Genomic DNA, 23,407 nt, shown 5'->3' with positions numbered 1-23,407 from the left:
ATGATCCTGTATTACCTGGAGGGCCCCTGTAATCACAGGAGTCCTTAGAAGAGGGAGGCAGGAGATCAGAGGGACAGAAGACAGTGAGATGACAGAAGCCAGAGCAGGAAGGGAGCAAGTGAGTGGAGTCAGGAAAGGGCCACGAGCCAAGGGGTGCAGGTGGCCTCTAGAAGCTGGGAAAGGCAAGAAAGCAGAATCTTGGGTAGAGTCACCAGAAAGGAATGGAGCTCTGCCAGCACCTTGATTTTAGAATTCTGGCATCTGGAACTGTAAGAGAATAAACATGTGTTGTTTAAGCCATTAAGTTTGTGGTAATTTATTACAGCAGCAGAAGGAAACTAATACACCCCTCTTCATTCCTGTCATCTCCACAGCTCCCCTGTGTGCTGAGCCAGGCCTCAGAGTCACCCTCACACACTCCGCAATTTTATTTCACCTTTGCTTATGTGCTTCTTATTATGTGCCAGATACCATTCTAAGTGTGTGTACAAATATTGATGCATTTAAATTTCATGCCACCCCTGTGAAGTAGGAACTATTAGCATCGTCCCCATTTTACAGGTGAGGAAGTTGAGGCAGAAGAAAGCTGGTGACTTGCCCCAGGTCACACCGCTGGTCAGATCCAGGATTCAAACCCAGGCCTTTGAGCCACAGAGCCCCTTCTGTGCCACCAGGCTATGCTTCCTTTGCCACTTCCTGGGGTCTGTGGGAACACAGGACTCACTTCCCCACCCCAAAGGGAAGATGTGATAACAGGGATTCCAGGCACTTGTATGCCCCAGATGGTACAGGGAGGGAGGGAATCTTGCAGCCTGGCCCCACATTCTGGAGAGGAGCTGCCTCCCAGGTCACTACCCCAGGCCCAGAGGCCTCTCCCCAGGAGGCTTTGGGTGCTTCTGCCTGATGCTCCCTCTAGCAGGAACCTTGCCTGACTGATATGTCCTTCTGTCTCCAGGGTGAATTCTTTAACCGAAGACAGCGCTCCCCCATCCCCTTTGAGGCCCCAGCCATCATGCTCCCCCAGAAACATGACCGCATGATCTACTTTGCGGTCTCTGAGTATGTCTTCAACACAGCCAGCTGGGTTTACTGCCAGAATAAGCGCATGAACTTCATCATCCGAAATGAGCATGTGAGTAGGCGTGGGGTGGAGCTGGGGACCTTGGGAGAAAGCTGCAGTGGGACTGCAGACCTGCAGTGGCTGCCGGAGGGAGCAGAAAGCATGTGGAATTTGGAGGCTGCCAAACATAGTTTCAAATTCAAGTTGTACCTCAGTTTCCTCATCTGTGCATGTGGATCCTACTAGTGCCTAGTCCCCTGGGATTACATGAGCTATTGTCAATAATGAGCTTGGTGTCTGACACATAATACATACAGCTACTTTTAGGAGTATTTTTAAAAGTAAGGCAGACTGTGGTGTGTCATATCAGGTCCTCTGAGAAACAGATGCCAAGAGCATTAGTCTTGCAAGGGATTGATTAGGGAAACGGCTGTGAAGCGAGAGAGGAAGATCAAGTTGAGGGGCAGATCTCAGGCCTTGGTGCAGGTCTGACACCTGTGAAGAGAGAGAGGGAAGGAAGGAGGATGGGCTGGGAGGACCCTCAGGCTGCACAGCTCTGAGAAAGTCTCAGCCAAGCTGATGGGGACAAGCAGAGCCCAGACTTCTTATGACAGGAGACCCAAGCCGGGCAGAAATTGTCAGCTCTGCAGGTCCTGCCTCGCTCAGCCACGGGCTGAGAGCTGCCTGGGGGAGTGTGGCCTACATGTGAATGGTGAGCAGGTCTGACATTAGGCAGCTGGGGCATCACCTCAGTGCCCTCCTTGTAGCTGATCCCCATGAAGGGCAATCTGAGCAGTGCCCCTCCACGGCCACCATGCAGGGTAACTGTATAGGAGCAGGCCAGGCAAAGAGGGCAGGTGCGGAAAGAGAGGTCAAGGAAGGGGAATGTGGATGGGTATAGACAGGGTTTGCCTGGCAGAAGGGTCAGCAAGTGATGGGGGGGTGGAGAATGGACCCCATGGGAGACGGCTAGAAAAGCTGGTTGGAAAGTGGGGGCATACTGGGAAGGACATCACATGCCAGAATGTGGTGTTTATAGACTCCATCTGGCCCTTTGAGGGAGAGCCCCCCAGAAATAGCAAATAACAATAATGGACATTTATTAAGCATTTACTATGTGCCGGGCACTGTCCTTAGCACATTGGTATTTATATACATAATATATTACCTCCTCTAATCCTCAAACACCTGAGAGCTAAATGCTATTCTTGTCTCTGTTTTACAGTTAATGAACCTAACAAAGCTGTCCAACCATCAGTCGGCTAAAAAATGGCGGAAGCAGCACTCGAACCCAAGCTGTCTGTCTCAGGCAAACGCACCTCTAACTACTACCCTGTCCTGCTTCTCAAACAGCTTCCTGCTTCTGTTGCTGCAGTTTCCCCTGAACTCTCCAATGAGCCTGCACACCAGCTCATTCCGGGTCCTGATTCCTAAGGTGAGTCCTCTCTCTCCTCATCACGAGGGAGAAGACAAGCTCTTAGCCCAATCTGGAGACTGGATTTGGACACCAGTGTGCTGTGCTATTAGAACAATGGGTAAAAATAAAAATTCTGAAACTAAATTTTGTTCACATTCCCATTGTTCTCTGACTTCTTTTGGCACAAAGACACGGGATCTGGATTCAGACCGCCTGGGTTTGAATCCTGAATAAGCTATTATCTAGCTTATCGCTATCAATCTCACTGGCCCTCAGTTTCCTTGTTGCCAAATGGGACAATCGTACTATCCCATTGGTCTGCTGGAGAAGCAAGTGGGACATTAAAGCCTTAACCAGTGCAAATGTACAAGGGTCCCTCCAGGGCACAAAAGGGAGCACCCTGAGCAGGCTAATAATTGGGAGCCAAGGCAACAAGTATTGATATTTGTTTGATATTTATTAGAAGCATCGTTGAAAATTGGTGGGGCTGGAGTGGAGCAGAACATTCAGGCTTCTCTCTCCTGACCCAGGCAATTCAGCTCTGGCCCCAAACTTGCTCACCAGTCAACACTAGCTGGCCTCATAGAGGGCAGTCTGGTGACCACCTGTTGCTATTTGAGCATGCCCTTTTGGGATGTCTCACTACCCCAGATATTTTCTCAGAGTCTCCTCTTCCAAGCATAACAGTGCTGTCTTGCAAAAAAATTCTAGAAAATTAGTTACTTTCATTCTGTGATATTTCTAGTGCTGATTTAGGGCCTTTAGAGATGGGAGCCTTGGGTACTGTCCACCTGGCTTTCCCCAATACAGCTTATGGCCCCTCTGGTTGTCTCCTGCCCTCCCCTGATTCTCTGCCTTCTCTCTCCAGCTGGCCAGGTTGTACCCCAATATGGAAATGGAGCTTGAGGTATCACCCGAATCTGCGCCCTTCTTGATACTCACCCCTGGAAATGTGACCATAATGGCAGTAGTGGATATACAGGCTTTCGCTCTCCTGCCAAAATCCTCTGACCGCATGCCACTCTTCCAACTCAGGGGGGTAAGTCTGGTCCTGGCCAGGGCAGCAAAGGGTCAGCATGTCGTGGGAGTAAGCCCCTCCCTCAGTGTGGTGATGTTGGCCTCAGCTGAAAGGTCAGGGACTACATGCTGATAGAGGCTGGGAGCTATTTATTTCTACCATTGGCATCAGTAGGGATGGTTCATCAACTCATACACTGTCAAGATTGCAAGAAACCTTAAAAGTCTTTCATTCCACCTGAGATGAAGATTTTACTTTTATCACTCAATTATGTTTGTTGTAAAAATTTTAAAGCATAACCTTACTTACATTGCTATAAAGGAAAATCATTAAATTACCTTTTTAAAGAGGGTGTAAAATTTCAAGAAGTCTTAAGATGGCAATGTTAGGTTGGAGTTGTTCAGGAATCCACACAACGCAGCAAGTCAAAGTTTAAGTATAAAGTTTAAGATTTATTAGAGAAAGAAAGCAGGTGGGAGCCAGTGAAAAGAAAGAAAGAAAGATAATGGCTCCTTCTCTGTATCTGAGAGCGGCATTTTTTAACAAAAAAAAAAGGAACCCACGTTGGGAAGGGTGTCTGCTGTGATGTTCTGTGCCTCAACTGGGTAAGTGCTTATCAAGTTTTGGGCTGATTGGTTGCTAGAATTCTGAGACAATATTCTTTTTAGGAAAGCAGCTGCGTTACCTAGCTAGGGAGAGCAGGCCTTTTTGGTTGTTCATCTTATGGACGTATCTGATCTTGCCTCACCTGCCTTTGAGGCATCACTGTGGCTGGAACAGCCTTGAACAGCTCTAAACAGCCTTCATTCTTTAGTTTATGGGGCACCTGTTTTCTGTGAGATAAGCTGTGGGGTCCCTGGGTTAGAAATTCCTTCTACATGTTAGTTTCTTCTTCTGGGATCTAACAGGCAATATTCCCCCAAATTGATCTATACATTACATGCAAATCCCTAAAAAAATTCCAGGTGACTTTTTTGAATGATTTAACAAGATGATCCTAAAATTCATAGGGAAATGCAGGGTTCCTGGAATAGCTGAAACAATCCTCAAACAGAAAAGCAAAGTTGGAGGACTAACCCTTTTCTATTTCAAAACTTTCTACAAAGCCACAGTAATCAAGACAGTGTGATATTGGCACAAAGATAGACATATGGGTCAGTGAAATAGAACTGAGAGTCCAGAAATAAACTCTCACATGTATGTTCAGTTGCTTTTTGACAAAAGTGCCAATAAGTTGTGCTGGGGCAACTAGAAAGCCACATGCAATAGAATGAAATTGGATCCTTTCTGTTCACCACATAAAAAATTAACTCCAAATGGACCACAGACCTCAATCTAAGAGTTAGACCTGCAAAACTTTTAGAAGAAAGCAGTGCAATAAATCTTCATGACCATGGATTATATATGTCACCAGTAGCCCAAGCAACAACAACAAAAAAAGAATTGATAACTTGGCCTTCACCAACAGTGTAAACTTTTGTATTTTAAAAGATACCTCAAGAAAGTGAGAAAACAACCCATTTAATATCTGATAAGGGATCATAAAGATGTTAGAATTATCTGAAAAATGTTTCAAAGTATCCATTATAAAAATGTTCCATGATCAATTACAAACATGCTTGAAGCAAATGAATAATTATAAAGTCTCCCCCCCCCCCCAAAAAAAATAGAAGCTGTAAGGAAGCACTAAAAGGAATAATAAAAAACTCAGTGGATGGATTCCACAGTAGAAAGGAAAGGACAGAGGAAAGAATCAGTGAACTAGAAGATAGGACAATGGAAATTACTCAACATGAGCAACAGAGAAAAACAGGGAGGGGAAAAAGGAACAGCCTCAGAGACCTGTGGGACTATAACAAAAGAGCTAATATCATTGTCATCAGAGTCTCAGAGGAGAAGAGAAAGGGCACAGGGCTGAAAAAAGTACTCAGCATATAATGGCTGAAAACTTCCCACATTTGGTAATGGGCATAAATCTACAGATTCAAGAACTGAGTGAGCTGCAAATAGGATAAGACCAATGAAAGCAATGCAAAGACACATCACAATTACATTTCTGAAAAACAAGGACAAAGAAAGAAAAAATCTTGAGAGCAGCTGGAGAAAAACGACACTTTACCCATAGAGGAAAAACAATTCCAGTGGCAGCAGCTTTCTCAGAAACTGCAGAGGCCTGAAGAAAATGGCACAATATTTTTCAAGTGCTGAAAGAAAAGATCTATCAGCTCAAAATCCAGTACCCAGTGAAAATATCCTCCAGAATGATGGGGATATTGAGACATACTCAGAGAAGAAAAACTAAGAAAATTTGTCATCAGTAGATGTATCTTAAAAGAATGGCTAATGGATGTTCTCTAAATAGAAAGGAAATGATAAATGAAGGAACTTTGGAATAGCAGGAAAAAAAGAAAGAACATGTTAAGCAAAACTATGGTAAATACACTAGGTTTCTCTTCTCCTCTAGAGTTTTCTAAATTATGTTTCATTTTTTTTTGAAGCAAAAATCGTAACACTGTCTTACATGGTTTTAAATGTATACAGAGGAAATATTTAAAACAATTATTTTATAAATGAGGAGGGTAAAGGTACATAATGGGAGATAGGATGATGACCCCAGTAGACTGGTTGGGCTTATATAATATAATACCTAGAGCAAACACTAAAAAAGTTACACTAAGAGATATACTAAAAAAACACTATAGACAAATCAAAATGGAGTTCTAAAAAATGTTCAAGTAACTCACAGGAAGTTAGGGAAAAAACAGACAGGACAAACAGAAGACAAATATGAATTGGTAAACCTGAGGCTTAACATAACAATAATTGCACCAAATGTAAATGGTCTCAAAACACCAGTTAAAAGACAGAGATTGGCAGAGTGGAGTAAAAAATGTTACTGTGCCTACAAGAAGCTCATATCAAATGTAACATATGGGTAGGTTAAAAGTAAAAGAACAAAAAAAGATATATCATGCAAACATTAATCAAAGGAAAGGAGTTGCTATATTAATATCAGATAAAGTAGACTACAAAGCACATATAATTACTAGAGGCAGAGAGGGACCTTATATAATGATAAAAGGATCAGTCCACATATTACTAAATCTAAATATGTATGCATGAAAACAACAGAGCTGCAAAATATATGAAGCAAACACTGAAAAAACTTTAAGAGGAAGTAGATAAATTCACTATACTGGGAGACTTCAACACCTCTCTCTCAACAATTTATAGAGCTAGACAGAAAGTCAGCAAGATTTAAAAGAACTGAACAACACAACCAACAGGATCTAATGGACATTCATAGGACACCCCATCCACAGCAGCAGAAGATACACTGTTTTCAAGTGCCTGAAGAGTATATATCAAGATAGACTATATTCTGGACCATAAAAATCCTCAATAAAGTTAAGGACTTGAAATCATACAGAGTTTGTTCCCTGACCATAATGGAATAAAACTGGAAATGAATAACAAAAAGATAACAGGAAAAGCTCCAAACACTTGTAAACTAAAAAACATATTTTTAAATAATCCATCACTCAAAGGGGAAATCTCAAGAGAAATTAAAAAATACATAGAACAGAATGAAAAGGAAAGTATGACATATTAAAATACGTAGGACACAGCAAAAGAAGTGCTGAGAGGAAAAATTATAGCACCAAAATGCATATATTAAAAAGAGAAAAGTTCTCAAATCAATAATCTAAGCTACCAGCTCAAGAACTAGAAAACCCAAAACTGTGTCAACTGGGGAATAGATAAACAAAACATGGTATATCCATACAATGGAATATAATTCAGCAATAAAAAGGAATGAAATACAGATACATGCTTCAACATGGATGAACCTTTAAAACATTATGCTTAGTGAAAGAAGCCAGTTATGAAAAGCCACATATTGTATGAAATGGCCATAATAAGCAAATTAATAGAGATAGGAAGTAGATTCATGGTTGCCTAGGGCTGGGGGTTTGGGGAGAATGGGGATGAATGCTAATAGATTCAGGGTTTCTTTTAGGGTGGACGAAATACTCCGAAATTGATTGTGGTGATGATTGAACAACTCTGAATATATCAAAAACTTTGTACAATGAATGGTTGAATTATATGGTACATAAATTATAGCTTGATAAAGCTATATTAAAAAAGCAAAAAAATATAAAGACCTCAAAATACCTAGTCATTATCAGCCGTATGTAGTTAGGGTAGGCTAACTGCTTTAATAAATCACCTCCAAGTTTTAATAATCTTTCCCTTTAGAAGTTTATTTCTTACTCACATAAAGTCCAATCTAGTGTTCCTGATTGGCAGATGGCCTTCCACATGGTCATTTAGGGACATAGTCTCCTTCATTCTGTACCTCCTACCTCCTGTAGGGCTTTGGAATCTCGTCCATACAGCCAATAGATTGGAAAATGACTTTAGGCTCACACATGTGTTTCATGGACCATGACTGGAAATGGCGCACATCACTTATGCCCACATTCCATTGACCAGAACCAAGTCACATGACAACACCTAACTGCAAGGGAGGCTGGGAAATGTAGTCCCACTGGGTGCCCGGTGAATAAAGGAAATGGGTCTTAATAAGCACACTGCAGTCTGCCATAGAACCTTCCTCATCTATCCTCAGTTTTTCTTGGTCACTGCTCAAATCAATCCTGAACTTGTCCAGCATTGAGCAGAAGCCAGTCTTCTGACCTTTGGATGGGACACAATAGTGTTCCCTTTTACCTTCTGCCAGTCTCTGTGGCATAATTTAGTTTTGAAGTGGAGTTGTTCAGTGATGCTGCCACAAACACTCTCCCAGGTGTTACAAGTAAGTTCTTGCCTACTGGAAAGAGGAAATGGGCTCAGGTAGAACATCTGATTATCATAGTTGGTACAGGGTTATGAGGAGCCTCCAGAGGTTGCCTCGTTCAACTCCACCCATTGATAGACCTGCCATCACCCTCAAAGACAATTATCAGTTGGTGGAGTCTTTAAATTCCCCCAGGGCTCCAGAGTCTCTCTGAATCTCCTTGGTAATGGCTGCTCCAAAGCTTATTCATGCTAATAGGCAGAAGGTATATCTATACAAATGCTCTGTATTTTCAGTTTGACCTTATTTCCCTTCTTGATGCATCCATCAAGATGGAGATTTCTGAAACCTTGGCTCCACCTTTCTTAAAGTCAGCTGTGCAGTCACTCATGTCCTGTGCCCAGTCCATTATCTTTGGGTAGTTGCTTTCAAATTTCCCACATCTGGCTGTGCTTTCCATTTCTGGAAATTTGTCTCTGGAGCCAACAGGATATCTGAATTGCCGGAGGCACCTGAGTCATCTTCTTTTGCTTTCCTAGAGAACCAACATCTCCATCACCATTGATGTGAGCTCCAGCAGAATCTTTGGTTCTATGACCACAGGAAGGTAAGATGCCATGGGAGAGGCAGGAGTGAGGGTAGATGGGAACATCCCAACAGTGGCTCAAGCATCGGGATGGACCTTGGAAACCAAGATCCCTACCGGAACCAGCTCATCCTGTAATCTGAGCAACCCTCTGGGAAAGGCATGTTGACAGCACCTCAGAATCCGGGAAAAGTCTCCAGGTATCAGAGGTCTATCACTTTGGGCTCTTCACTTCCCACACTCAGGCATCAGTGGAGGGACTGGAATTTCAACAGAGGAGGCACTTGGGGGAGATACCCAGGCTGGGGGAGTTGGCATTGAAGCCATGTTTGCAAAGACTGCATATAAGATGGAGAAGCACTGTCAGTTGTACAAATCAAAACCTGGAGAGGTTAAGGGAAACCCCAGGCCACTCCTTACTGACTCCACTGCCCAAATACCCAATCAATAAGCAGGTATTTATTTAATCAGTAAGTCGATGGGGGAAAGAGTTTGGGCTTTGGAGCAAGACTGTCCCGCATTTGAATCCCAGCCATCCTCTGCACTTGATTTTGCCCTTGCCCAAGTTTCTTTGTCTTAACTTTAGTTCCCCCATTTGTGAAATGGATGAGTACGGTCCCTAACTAAAAAACAATGATTGCTGGGGGTAATAAAGCAATCAATGTCTGTAAAGAGCTTGACACATGGCTTGACACATGGTAAGTGCCCAGAGTACTAGCGGCTATTGCTGCGCTCCTACAGGCTTAGAGGCCCTGTGTTGCGCACTGTGGGTGTGTGGTGGGGGAAGGATGTAAAGGGTTCAGAGATTCATCGTCCTCAAGAAACTCACAGTTGGGGAGCAGAGGCTATGTCCTTACCCTGGGGACCAGCGATGTCTTTGCTGAGCCCTCCCTGCCACCTTGTCTCATCCCCTCTGCTTCTGACTCCCGCTGAGATACATACACAAGGGGTTCATCAGATGGACTAATTCCTGGCCTCTGGGTGAGAAGCCTGCTGGCTGATAGAACGCCCTGATCCCATTAAAATGAAGATCTCTTTTGTCTTTTTTTTTTTTTTTTAATCTTCATTTTATTGAGATATATTCATATACCACGCAGTCATACAAAACAAATCGTACTTTCGATTGTTCACAGTACCATTACATAGTTGTACATTCATCACCTAAATCAATCCCTGACACCTTCATTAGCACACACACAAAAATAACAAGAATAATAATTAGAGTGAAAAAGAGCAATTGAAGTAAAAAAGAACACTGGGTACCTTTGTCTGTTTGTTTCCTTCCCCTATTTTTCTACTCATCCATCCATAAACTAGACAAAGTGGAGTGTGGTCCTTATGGCTTTCCCAATCCCATTGTCACCCCTCATAAGCTACATTTTTATACAACTGTCTTCGAGATTCATGGGTTCTGGGTTGTAGTTTGATAGTTTCAGGTATCCACCACCAGCTACCCCAATTCTTTAGAACCTAAAAAGGGTTGTCTAAAGTGTGCGTAAGAGTGCCCACCAGAGTGACCTCTCGGCTCCTTTTGGAATCTCTCTGCTACTGAAGCTTATTTCATTTCCTTTCACATTCCCCTTTTGGTCAAGAAGATGTTCTCTGTCCCACGATGCCAGGTCTACATTCCTCCCCGGGAGTCATATTCCACGTTGCCAGGGAGATTCACTCCCCTGGGTGTCTGATCCCACGTAGGGGGGAGGGCAGTGATTTCACCTGCCAAGTTGGCTTAGCTAGAGAGAGAGGGTCACATCTGAGCAACAAAGAGGCATTCAGGAGACTCTTAGGCACAAATATAGGGAGGTCTAGCCTCTCCTTTGCAGCAACCGTCTTCCCAAGGGTAAAACTTATGGTAGAGGGCTCAACCCATCAAAACACCAGTCCCCTATGTCTGTGGTGATGTTAGCAACCATCGAGGTGGGGTAGGCGAATACCCCTGCATTCTCCACAGGCTCCTCAAGGGGGCACTACATCTTTTTTTCCTTGTTTTTCTTTTTTTTTTTTTAACTTTCCCTTCTTTTTTAAATCAACTGTATGAAAAAAAAAGTTAAAAAGAAAACAAACATACAATAAAAGAACATTTCAAAGAGACCATAACAAGGGAGTAAGAAAAAGACAACTAACCTAAGATAACTGCTTAACTTCCAACATGTTCCTACTTTACCCCAAGAAAGTTACCTAATATAACAACATTTCTGTGAACTTGTTCCTACTATATCTATCAGAAATTAACAGACCATAGTCATTCCTGGGCATCCCCAGAACGTTAAATAGCTTATCTGTTCTTCTTGGATTATTGTTCCCCCTTCCTTAATTGCTCTCTACTGCTAGTTCCCCTACATTCTACATTATAAACCATTTGTTTTACATTTTTCAAAGTTCACATTAGTGGTAGCATATAATATTTCTCTTTTTGTGCCTGGCTTATTTCGCTCACCATTATGTCTTCAAGGTTCATCCATGTTGTCATATGTTTCACCAGATCGTTCCTTCTTACTGCCGCGTAGTACTCCATCGTGTGTATATACCACATTTTATTTATCCACTCATCTGTTGAAGGACATTTGGGTTGTTTCCATCTCTTGGCAATTGTGAATAATGCTGCTATGAACATTGGCGTGCAGATATCTGTTCGTGTCACTGCTTTCCGACCTTCTGGGTATATACCGAGAAGTGCAATCGCTGGATTGAATGGTAACTCTATATCTAGTTTTCTAAGGAACTGCCAGACTGACTTCCAGAGTGGCTGAACCATTATACAGTCCCACCAACAATGAATAAGAGTTCCAATTTCTCCACATCCCCTCCAGCATTTGTAGTTTCCTGTTTGTTTAATGGCAGCCATTCTAATCGGTGTTAGATGGTATCTCATTGTGGTCTTAATTTGCATCTCTCTAATAGCTAGTGAAGCTGAACATTTTTTCATGTGTTTCTTGGCCATTTGTATTTCCTCTTCAGAGAACTGTCTTTTCATATCTTTTGCCCATTTTATAATTGGGCTATCTGTACTATTGTCATTGAGTTGTATGATTTCTTTATATATGCAAGATATCAGTCTTTTGTCAGATACATGGTTTCCAAAAATTTTTTCCCATTGAGTTGGCTGCCTCTTTACCTTTTTGAGAAACTCCTTTGAGGTGCAGAAACTTCTAAGCTTGAGGAGTTCCCATTTATCTATTTTTTCTTTTGTTGCTTGTGCTTTGGGTGTAAAGTCTAGGAAGTGGCCGCCTAATACAAGGTCTTGAAGATGTTTTCCTACATTATCTTCTAGGAGTTTTATGGTACTTTCTTTTATATTGAGATCTTTGGTCCATTTTGAGTTAATTTTTGTGTAGGGGGTGAGGTAGGGGTCCTCTTTCATTCTTTTGGATATGGATATCCAACTCTCCCAGCCCCATTTGTTGAAAAGACCATTATGACTCAGTTCAGTGACTTTGGGGGCCTTATCAAAGATCAGTCGGCCATAGATCTGAGGGTCTATCTCTGAATTCTCAATTCGATTCCATTGATCTATATGTCTATCTTTGTGCCAGTACCATGCTGTTTTGGCAACTGTGGCTTTATAATAAGCTTCAAAGTCAGGGAGTGTAAGTCCTCCCACTTCGTTTTTCTTTTTTAGAGTGTCTTTAGCAATTCGAGGCATCTTACCTTTCCAAATAAATTTGATAACTAGCTTTTCCAAGTCTGCAAAGTAGGTTGTTGGAATTTTGATTGGGATTGCATTGAATCTGTAGATGAGTTTGGGTAGAATTGACATCTTAATGACATTTAGTCTTCCTATCCATGAACATGGAATATTTTTCCATCTTTTAAGGTCCCCTTCTATTTCTTTTAGTAGAGTTATGTAGTTTTCTTTGTATAGGTCTTTTACATCTTTGGTTAAGTTTATTCCTAGGTACTTGATTTTTTTAGTTGCTATTGAAAATGGTATCTTTTTCTTGAGTGTCTCTTCAGTTTGTTCATTTCTAGCATATAGAAACATTACTGACTTATGTGCATTAATCTTGTATCCTGCTACTTTGCTAAATTTGTTTATTAGCTCTAGTAGCTGTATCGTCGATTTCTCAGGGTTTTCTAGATATAAGATCATATCATCTGCAAACAATGACAGTTTTACTTCTTCTTTTCCAATTTGGATGCCTTTTATTTCTTTGTCTTGCGGATTGCCCTGGCTAGCACTTCCAGCACAATGTTGAATAACAGTGGTGACAGCGGGCATCCTTGTCTTGTTCCTGATCTTAGAGGGAAGGCTTTCAGTCTCTCACCATTGAGTACTATGCTGGCTGTGGGTTTTTCATATATGCTCTTTATCATGTTGAGGAAGTTTCCTTCAATTCCTACCTTTTGAAGTGTTTTTATCAAAAAGGGATGTTGGATTTTGTCAAATGCTTTTTCAGCATCTATTGAGATGATCAATTGATTTTTCCCTTTTGACTTGTTAATGTGTTGTAATACATTGATTGATTTTCTTATGTTGAAACATCCTTGCATGCCTGGAATGAACCCCACTTGGTCATGGTGTATGATTTTTTTTAATGTGTCTTTGGATTCGATTTGCAAGTATTTTGTTGAGGATTTTTGCATCTATATTCATTAGGGAGATTGGCCGGTAGTTTTCCTTTTTTGTAGCATCTTTGCCTGGTTTTGGTATTAGATTGATGTTAGCTTCATAAAATGAGTTAGGTAGTGTTCCATTTTCTTCAATGTTTTGAAAGAGTTTGAGTAAGATTGGTGTCAGTTCTTTCTGGAAAGTTTGGTAGAATTCCCCTGTGAAGCCATCTGGCCCTGGGCATTTATTTGTGGGAAGATTTTTGATGACTGATTGGATCTCTTTGCTTGTGATGGGTTGGTTGAGGTCTTCTATTTCTTCTCTGGTCAGTCTAGGTTGTTCATATGTTTCCAGGAAATTGTCCAATTCCTCTACATTATCCAGTTTGTTGCCATACAGTTGTTCATAATATCCTCTTATAATTTTTTTAATTTCTTCAGGATCTGCAGTTATGTCACCTTTTTCATTCATTATTTTGTTTATATGGGTCTTCTCTCTTTTTGATTTTGTCAGTCTAGCTAGGGGCTTGTCAATCTTGTTGATCTTCTCAAAGAACCAACTTTTGGTGATATTTATCCTCTCTATTGTTTTTTTGTTCTCTATGTCATTTATTTCTGCTTTAATCCTTGTTATTTCTTTTCTTCTACTTGGTTTAGGATTGGTTTGCTGTTCATTTTCTGGCTTCTTCAGTTGATCCATTAGTTCTCTGATTTTGGCTCTTTCTTCCTTTTTAATATATGCGTTTAGTGCTATAAATTTCCCCCTTAGCACTGCTTTTGCTGCATCCCATAGGTTTTGGTATGTTGTGTTCTCATTTTCATTCGTCTCTATATATTTAGCAATTTCTCTTTCTATTTCTTCTTTAACCCACTGATTGTTTAGGAGTGTGTTGTTTAACCTCCAGGCATTTGTGAATTTTCTAAGTCTCTGATGGTTATTGACTTCTAATTGTATTCCATTGTGGTCAGAGAATGTGCTTTGAATAATTTCAATCTTTTTAAATTTATTGAGGCTTGTTTTATGTCCCAGCATATGATCTATTCTGGAGAAAGTTCCGTGAGCACTAGAAAAGTATGTGTATCCTGGTGATTTGGGATGTAATGTCCTGTAGATGTCTGTTAAATCTAATTCATTTATCAGATTGTTTAGGTTTTCAATTTCCTTATTGGTCTTCTGTCTGGTTGATCTATCTATAGGAGAGAGTGATGTGTTGAAGTCTCCCACAATTATTGTGGAAACATCAATTGCTTCCTTTAGTTTTGCCAGTGTTTCTCTCATGTATTTTGTGGCACCTTGGTTGGGTGCATAGACATTTACGATTGTTATTTCTTCTTGTTGAATTGCCCCTTTTATTAGTATTTAGTGGCCTTCTTTGTCTCTCAAAACATCCCTGCATTTGAAGTCTATTTTATCTGAGATTAATATTGCTACACCTGCTTTCTTTTGGCTGTAGCTTGCATGAAATACTTTTTTCCATCCTTTCACTTTCAGTTTCTTTGTGTCCCTGTGTCTAAGATGAGTCTCTTGTATGCAACATATTGATGGTTCATTTTTTTTGATCCATTCTGCGAATCTGTATCTTTTAATTGGGGAGTTTAATCCATTTACATTCAACGTTATAACTGTGAAGGCATTTCTTGAATCAGCCATCTTATCCTTTGGTTTATGTTTGTCATATTTTTCCCCTCTCTCTATTAATATCCTTTATTGTATCCATACCGAATCTCTTTAGTACTGAACCTTTCTCCAAGTTTCTCTGTCCTTTCTTTATTTCTCTGTCTGTAGGGATCCCTTTAGTATCTCCAGTAGGGCAGGTCTCTTGTTAGCAAATTCTCTCAGCATTTCTTTGTCTGTGAAAAATTTAAGCTCTCTCTCAAATTTGAAGGAGAGTTTTGCTGGATAAAGTATTTTTGGCTGGAAATTTTTCTCACTCAGAATTTTAAATATATCGTGCCACTGCCTTCTCGCCTCCATGGTGGCCGCTGAGTAGTCACTACTTAGTCTTATGCTGTTTCCTTTGTATGTGGTGAATTGCTTTTCTCTTGCTGCTTTCAGAACTTGCTCCTTCTCTTCTGTGTTTGACAGTGTGATCAGTATATGTCTTGGAGTGAGTTTATTTGGATTTATTCTATTTGGAGTTCGCTGAGCATTTATGATTTGTGTATTTATGTTGTTTAGAAGATTTGGGAAGTTTTCCCCAACAATTTCTTTGAATACTCTTCCTAGACCTTTACCCTTTTCTTCCCCTTCTGAGACACCAATGAGTCTTATATTCGGACGTTTCATATTATCTATCATATCCCTGAGGTCCATTTCGATTTTTTCAATTTTTTTCCCCATTCTTTCTTTTATGCTTTCATTTTCCTTTCTGTCATCTTCCAGGTCACTGATTCGTTGTTCAACTTCCTCTAGTCTTGTACTATGAGTGTCCAGAATCTTTTTAATTTGGTCAACAGTTTCTTTAATTTCCATAAGATCATCCATTTTTTTATTTAGTCTTGCAATGTCTTCTTTATGCTCTTCTAGGGTCTTCTTGATTTCCTTTGTATCCCGTACTATGGTCTCATTGTTCATCTTTAGTTCTTTGAGTAGCTGCTCTAGGTGCTGTGTCTCTTCTGATCTTTTGATTTGGGTGCTTGGGCTTGGGTTATCCATATCGTCTGTTTTCTTCATATGCTTTATAATTTTCTGTTGTTTTTGGCCTCGTGGCATTTGCTGAACTTGATAGGGTTCTTTTAGGATTTGTAGACCAATTGAAGTCCTTATCTCTAATTTATCAGATCTACAGCTTCGTGGAGTACACTTTCTCTAACTAACCAGCGGGTGGCGTCCACGAGCCACCTGTTCTCCACAAGCCAGTTCTCCCCTGCTTAGCCTTTTTGGTGAGTGAGGGAGTGAGTCTTGTGGGGTCCAATTGGTGTACCAAGCTTGCATGTGTAGTTGGTGTTGCCTGCCCTGTATATGGGGTGTGTTTCTGGGCAGTCAGGGAGGGGGAGTGGCCCTAACAATCAAATCTCCCTGGTGATCCTAGAATTTTAAAGCTGCTGCAATAGTCTAATCCTTCAGTTCAGTCCTGCCACAGTTTGTCTCTGCCACTGACCCACAAGTCCGTGGTATTGGCGTATGGCTCCTGAGACTTGCAAGTGGGCCCCTCTTCCAGGCTGTGCACCCCGGGTCCTCTGTTGAGGGATGACTGTGCTATGTCACAGGTGAGTGCCCCCCAGGGCAGTTCTGGGCTGCTGGGCTGTGTAGGGAGGCTCCGAGTCTGCTGAAATGATGGCTGAATGGGGCTTTGTTAATTCACACTGCTCCACCTTCCCAACTCTGGGACAATCAGCTGAGGTTGCAGGGAAGGCTAATGTCCACGCCCAGTTTTGTGGTGTGTGCCTGTTATTTGAAGCGCTTTGGTCACACTGGGTTGTCTGGGGCGCAATGTCTTCTTTATGCTCTTCTAGGGTCTTCTTGATCTCCTTTGTATCCCGTACTATGGTCTCATTGTTCATCTTTAGTTCTTTGAGTAGCTGCTCTAGGTGCTGTGTCTCTTCTAATCTTTTGATTTGGGTGCTTGGGTTGGGTTATCCATATCGTCTGGTTTTTTCATATGCTTTATAATTTTCTGTTGTCTTTGGCCTCTTGGCATTTGCTGAACTTGATAGGGTTCTTTTAGGATTTGTAGACCAATTGAAGTCCTTATCTCTAATTTATCAGATCTAAAGCTTCGTGGAGTACACTTTCTCTAACTAACCAGCAGGTGGAGTCCACGAGCCACCTGTTCTCCACAAGCCAGTTCTCCCCTGCTTAGTCTTTTTGGTGAGTGGGGGAGTGAGTCTTGTGGGGTCCAATTGGTGTACCAAGCTTGCATGTGTAGTTGGTGTTGCCTGCCCTGTATATGGGGCGTGTTTCTGGGCAGTCAAGGAGGGGGGGGTGGCTCTAACAATCAAATCTCCCTGGTGATCCTAGAGTTTTAAAGCTGCTGCAATAGTCTAATCCTTCAGTTCAGTCCTGCCACAGTTTGTCTCTGCCACTGACCCACAAGTCCTTGGTATTGGCGTATGGCTCCTGAGACTTGCAAGTGGGCCCCTCTTCCAGGCCGTCCACCCCGGGTCCTCTGTTGAGGGATGACTGTGCTATGTCACAGGTGAGTGCTGTCTCCTCAGGGCGGTTCTGGGCTGCTGGGCTGTGTATGGAGGCTCCGAGTCTGCTGAAATGATGGCTGAATGGGGCTTTGTTAATTCACACTGCTCCACCTTCCCAACTCTGGGACAATCAGCTGAGGGTGCAGGGAAGGCTAATGTCCACACCCAGTTTTGTGGTGTGTGCCTGTTATTTGAAGTGCTTCCGTCACACTGGGTTGTCTGGGGCAGCTCTGGGCTGTGGGGCTGGCGATGGGCAGGAGTGTTTCCTGTCCACCAGAATGATGGCTGTGAGTGGACACCCCCCTTTTCTTGGGAAGTTGTGGTGTTTAGTGAATTTTCTCAGCCACTGGATTATTGCCTTTTGTCTCAGAGCTCTCTTAGTTCTGCTCTTGTCTTGACCTGCCCAAATTGCAAGTCTTTGAAGCTTTCTGTATTGGGCTTCTTAGAGTAATTGTTTTAGAAAAAGAAAAAAGGGTTAAAGAAAAAGGGCCCTCCTCAGAGATCTAATGAGTTATTGAAATGCTAAGAGACAAAGCAATTAGGGCCATTAAGGAAAGGTCCACAGGCAGAGATATCAGCTTTTCTTTGGGATTTGCATATGAGCCTCAGGGCCTGAGCTCTGCCCTTCCCCTTTCTATGTTCACCAGAACTCCAAAAATCCTCCGCTTTTATTTTGGAGTTTTTCGTGTTGTTTTTTTCTATACCTGTCTCCTCTCTGCTGGGCTGGCTGCTCTCAGATTCTCTGGTGTCTGGTCCCAGTCTATCTATGGTTGGAGTTTGGATCAGTAGAATGAGTTTCTGATAAGGGCTGCCACTGCAGTTCTCCCTTCTCCTTCCCGGAGCTGACAGCCCCTCCTCCCACGGGACTGAGCCTGGCAGGGAGGGGTGTGGGTCCCCTGGCCACAAAAACTTACAGATTTCGCTGATCTCAGCAGTTCGACGTTTTCATGAGTGTTGTATGAAGTATGCCCAAAGTCAGATTGCTCTGTGGTGTCCAGTCCACGCAGTTCCTGGCTTTCTACCTACTTTCCTGGAGGAGTAACTAAAACATACAGCTCACCAGTCTGCCATCTTGCCCAGCCTCCCTGCTTTGTGTTTAAAAAGACAAGATAATGGTTTGCATTTGGGGCAGTGTGGAGGACTGACAGGGAGCTGTTTTGGGACAGATGGATTCCTGGAGGACTCTGGAGTCTGAATTTATGCATAAACCTGGTTTGGGGTCTCTGCAGTGTTGGGGAGGACAGCCAAGGGCTTAGACTGGGGGGAGACATAAAGTGATGAGACCTTTGATGAGGATTTGAGAGGATCTTATGCAATGACTTCACCAAGGAAACATGCAAACTAGTGTCCCTGAAGAGCAGGAAACAAAGAGATCTGTCCAAGGTAATCCGAAGTTCCTGAACAAGGGAACCCGGGCAGCAGGCCAGAAGAAAGCCTGTCAGGAGGGGGATCAGTGGGCAAACTGGGGTTCAGCTTCTATAGCGACAGCGATCCAGGTACCCTGAGGAGCTCCGCCTTCCTTCACCCCAGGGGGCGCCAAGTGCTTCCCGCATCATTTGTAAGGCCTCCTTTCTGTTTTTGTTGTCTATTTCCAAATTACAAATATGATACATCGTCATTGCAAAAGAAGAAATTTGGAAAGTACAAAAGTGTGAAAAAGTAAACTAAATCACCCATAAATTTGCCACCTAGAGACTACCTTTTTTTAAAATACATTTTTTACTGTGAAATTTAACATATATACAGAACAGTGGTAACTTTTGAAGTACAATTTAACAAGTGAGTCTACCTTTCTTAACAGTTTTATGTGTTTCATACAGTCTTTTAAAAATGTTTTTTACATAATTGGAGTCAGTGCATGCATTTTTATGTTTCACTTTTCCACATAATACAACACAATTTTTTCTTCAAAGTATTAAAAATGCTCAGTAAACATTATTTTTAAAATGCTACTTCTTAAAGTCTTAAACCCACAAGCCACAGATTGCAGAGAACCTTTGGGTTCCCAGCCCCCAGAAATGACCTTGACCCCAAGCAGCACAGGGTTTACAGTGAGAAAGTACCAGCCATGGCAGGGCGTGACCTGTGATTCTCTTTTTCTCTACACAGTACGCTGAAACTGGAACTGAAACAATCCAATGTCGGTGTCTTCAATGTGAGTTATTTTTCTCAGGATTTCTTGAGTGTGTTCTCCAAGCAGGTCTTCATGGGCTCTAGGAGAAGCAGCCAGGTCCCAGAAAGAGACGCACTGCAGTCTCAGAGGAAACAGGACACCCACATCTGAGCGTTAACTATACACAAGGGTCTCTGTCTGGGGGAGCAAATGGGTGACTGGACATGGCCATTAAGGCCATGATTTGAGAAGTAAGCTCAACCTGGGCTCTTATACCACCTCTGCCACTTTCTTGCTGTGTGACCTTGGGAAAGTCACTTAGCCTCTCTGAGCCTCAGTTTCCTAGTCTGTGAAATGGGAATAATAATAGTATCTATCTCAAATGGGTGTTAAATATGAGTAAAAAAGACACCTTCACAAAGTATGTCACACCTAGTAAGCCCTCAGTGGAGATTCACCATTTTAACAGTGGTGCCTGGGTGCACTCTCCCTCGTGCAAACCCCTAGGGGTTTCAAAATGGAGAATTTTTGATATGTTACATGATGCATGCAACATATGTTGTCTAACACTCCTTGCAGAACCCAGTGCAGCATTCTGTAATCTAACTTCTGCAATAAAATTTATGAATATTCACATAAAGTGGAATAAAGAAACAACAAATAGCCTTGTGACAGTTCCTGTCAGGTTTGCCACAAAATGGGCCTCATGCATTTATGGAAAACTAATTATTAGAGATTTTGAGGTTTTGGGATTGTAAATAAGGGGCTTTTCATCTGTAGCTGTGGTAGTCAAGGTCAACCTCTATTTTGTAAACTAATGACATGTCATTTCCAGAGGTGGGAGCCAGGTGCTCCTCCCTTTGGCTCCTGTTTTTACTCGTGTCTTATTTGATCCCTGTGTTCTGATGTCCTCTCTGCTCCAGGTGCAGTTGATGGAAACCATCTTCAATTACTATGCACAGCACACCATATACCCCTCTCTCAATGGTAAGGAACAGCTGCTACTGGTTGCTCCATGCAAAGGCTGGATTTTACCCTGCTGTGGGCTTCGTGGTTCATTCATTCATTCATGCATCATTCAACAAGTTGAGCCTCTCTTCAGTCCTGGCTGGGGTACTAGCAAGGTTGATCCTTGCCCCACGGAGTGCACACTCACGTTTTGTTGGGAGGGCCGACGTGTAACAGGCAGTGACAGCCCAGTGTGCTGAGTGATGGAAGGAACCCCGGGGACTGCGGGAGCTAGGAGGAAGCACTGAGCATGGACTTAGAGGTCAGGCAAAGCTTCCAGGAGAGGTGAGTCCAAGCTGAGGCCTGGGGGTAAGGAGTCAGGCCAAGGGAAGTGGAGTGTTCCGGGCAGCACGTGGATGGCACCTGGAGGTTGCACGCCTGGTTGCTGGGTGACCATGATGGAGGCAGCGCTGGGGACAATGACCACCCAAGAACCCAGCAGACCTCCTGCCATCCCAGGGCCTCTTGAGCCTGACTGTCGCTCTACCTTTTACAACAAAGAGATAACAGCATTGCAATTGTTGTGGAAAAGAGAAAGTTGTGGAGGTGGTGGTCCTCAGGGATGAATCCCCTGATACAAACATGACATGCCCCAGCCCTGGCCACTGCGGGTACTGGGTGAGGGCTGGCTCTCAGACAGGCTGACAGAGTCCCAAGGTGCTGTCCACCTCAGTCCACACCTGAAGAGGCTGCATTTCTGGAGCCTTTACCTCAAGTCCAAACCAGCCATGGATCCAGTTGCCTATAGCATTTTGGAGTGCCCCACTTTCTCTGAGCATTTGCAAATGCAATACTATATCTGCACACGTCCCCATTTTCCCTTTCCAATCCTCTCTCTCTGCTTTTTATCTTCCAGCAAAGCTTGAGGAGGGTTTCCCACTCCCTCTGCCAAGGGACATCTACCTCAACAGTTTGGTGCTCCAAATTCACAAGGTCAGTTGGAAGTGGGGTCTGGGCAGGAACTCAAAGTCTTGCTGGGAGGGCTGCTTCAGGGGCTGGTGGGTACTAGGGGGAACCCCTGACTGCCACGTGCATCCTGAACCCAATTTTTATAGAAAATAATCTATTTTTGTGTTAAATTTTTGAGTATCAGTGTCAAGTTTTGATTAACTGGAATTGGCTTTATTTGTAATTGTTCAGTTCCCAATAATCAGTTCAAAAACAACGTCTGAGCATCTACAATATGCAAGGCATTTTAGCCATGTGCGAAGGAAGGGGACTGAGCAAGAGTCAGATTAGATGCACCACTTCTGGGGTGATGAGGAGCCACATGAGTGAGTCCAGAATCTCCTTGGAAGTGTGATGATCTCCACTGGGCCACAAGCCAGCCCTCCTGCCCACAGCAGTGAGGGATGGTTTTTGATAAGACTCAACCTGGCCTTTCATGTCCAGAATCCATGTCGTCTAGGGACAAGGGAGTAGCCTCAGGCCACAACCAGGTGTGCATTGTTCTCCTGGGAGAGAAAATTCTGGAAGAACTAAGTGACATTTATGAATGTCTTCCAGAAAGCAGCAGCTTGGGAAATGCAGGTAAATTACTAGGGGCAAGCAGCTGATAGGGACAGTATTTTATGGGGTCCTCCAACTCTAAGGACTTGGTTTCTATGCTGATCTGGCTTTCAGTTAGAGTGAGAACTTGGCTCTCCCAGTAAAGGCCCATTTTCCAAGAAGCTCCTGTGCAGCTCAGAAAATGATCTTTCTTGTCTGTCCTTTTTGCTTTCCTGCCAGAACTTCTTGCTCTTTGGGGCCAACATTGATTAGGCGGAAGATGGAAGAGGAGCAACTGTGGCTGGAGGAGTGAACGACCCCACAGCTGGACCTGCCCTGCCCTTGTGGAGGCACCGAGGCCGCAGCCATATTGCCTCCTTCCCCCGAGCTCCCTTTGTCCCCATGTAAACTGGTCACCAGAGATCCTACGGTACCTGAAGACACACCTGACGACGGCCCACCTCCCCACCCTTCCTCCTCTCCCTCCTTGTCCTGCCCATGTCCTTACATGTTCTCTTTGCAGCTGTCCTCAGTGTCACTTTGGGGAACTCAACCCCAACTCCTTACCAGGCGGCCACTAGAACAAACCTTGGTAAAGGAAAAAGCATGAACAGTGGTCAATCCCTACACCGCCCAAAGCTTCCTGCTCAACATTAAACATGTTGGACGACTTAGTTGTACCTTTTGATGTCCTGGTCAAGGGAGCAAGAGTCAGAGAGATGTGGGCTCCCATTTTTGTTTTTCATTTCTTGGAAGATAGTATTTATTGAGATGGGACCACGAGACTATCCAGCCTCTATACAGGTTACACACTTATTCAGCATACTTTGATTTCAATTTTCTGATGATTTTCCTGCATTAGCTTCTGCCTCTGGGCTTGGTGTTAGGGGATTGAAAGGAGATTCAGCAAAACATGTGGTCTCTGCCTTCATGAAGCTTGCAGTCAAAATCAGAGGCCTGCAAACTTTTTCCATAATCCAGTGTTGAGTTTTGTCTGATCCCTGTGATGCTGGAAAAGAGTGTGGATTAAGAAATCCCATCCCGTTTGTGATACCGACCAAGTTGGCCTTAATTTCCCCTTCACTTGATTAAACGTTAGACAGGCTTCTCCTTGTCTGTAGGCCCCTGACCTTGGCCCTTTCAGAATCCAGATGTTCTACCTGGAGGAGCTCCACGTAATTGACACATCCAGGTGCTTACTTCCCCTTCGGCACTTTTCCACTCACTC

General features: G+C 43.0%; 1 protein-coding gene across 1 annotated transcript in view; it reads left to right on the top strand.

Moving 5' to 3' along the window:
• Positions 1–22,821, top strand: part of LOC119516101 (lipopolysaccharide-binding protein-like) — a 31,331-nt gene extending 8,510 nt beyond the window's left edge. Inside the window, exons 8-15 of the mRNA XM_037812287.1 lie at positions 956–1,132; positions 2,286–2,495; positions 3,346–3,516; positions 8,839–8,906; positions 19,680–19,725; positions 20,607–20,670; positions 21,548–21,624; positions 22,420–22,821. Of these exons, the coding sequence (XP_037668215.1) occupies positions 956–1,132; positions 2,286–2,495; positions 3,346–3,516; positions 8,839–8,906; positions 19,680–19,725; positions 20,607–20,670; positions 21,548–21,624; positions 22,420–22,452 (846 nt within the window). The 3' untranslated portion in view covers positions 22,453–22,821. The remainder of the gene's footprint in view (positions 1–955; positions 1,133–2,285; positions 2,496–3,345; positions 3,517–8,838; positions 8,907–19,679; positions 19,726–20,606; positions 20,671–21,547; positions 21,625–22,419) is intronic.
• Positions 22,822–23,407: the final 586 nt, after the last annotated feature.

Source organism: Choloepus didactylus, chromosome 19, assembly GCF_015220235.1.
Source record: "Choloepus didactylus isolate mChoDid1 chromosome 19, mChoDid1.pri, whole genome shotgun sequence".
In the NCBI taxonomy this organism is placed as follows: Eukaryota; Metazoa; Chordata; class Mammalia; order Pilosa; family Megalonychidae; genus Choloepus; species Choloepus didactylus.
This window is presented reverse-complemented; position numbering and strand designations above follow the sequence as displayed.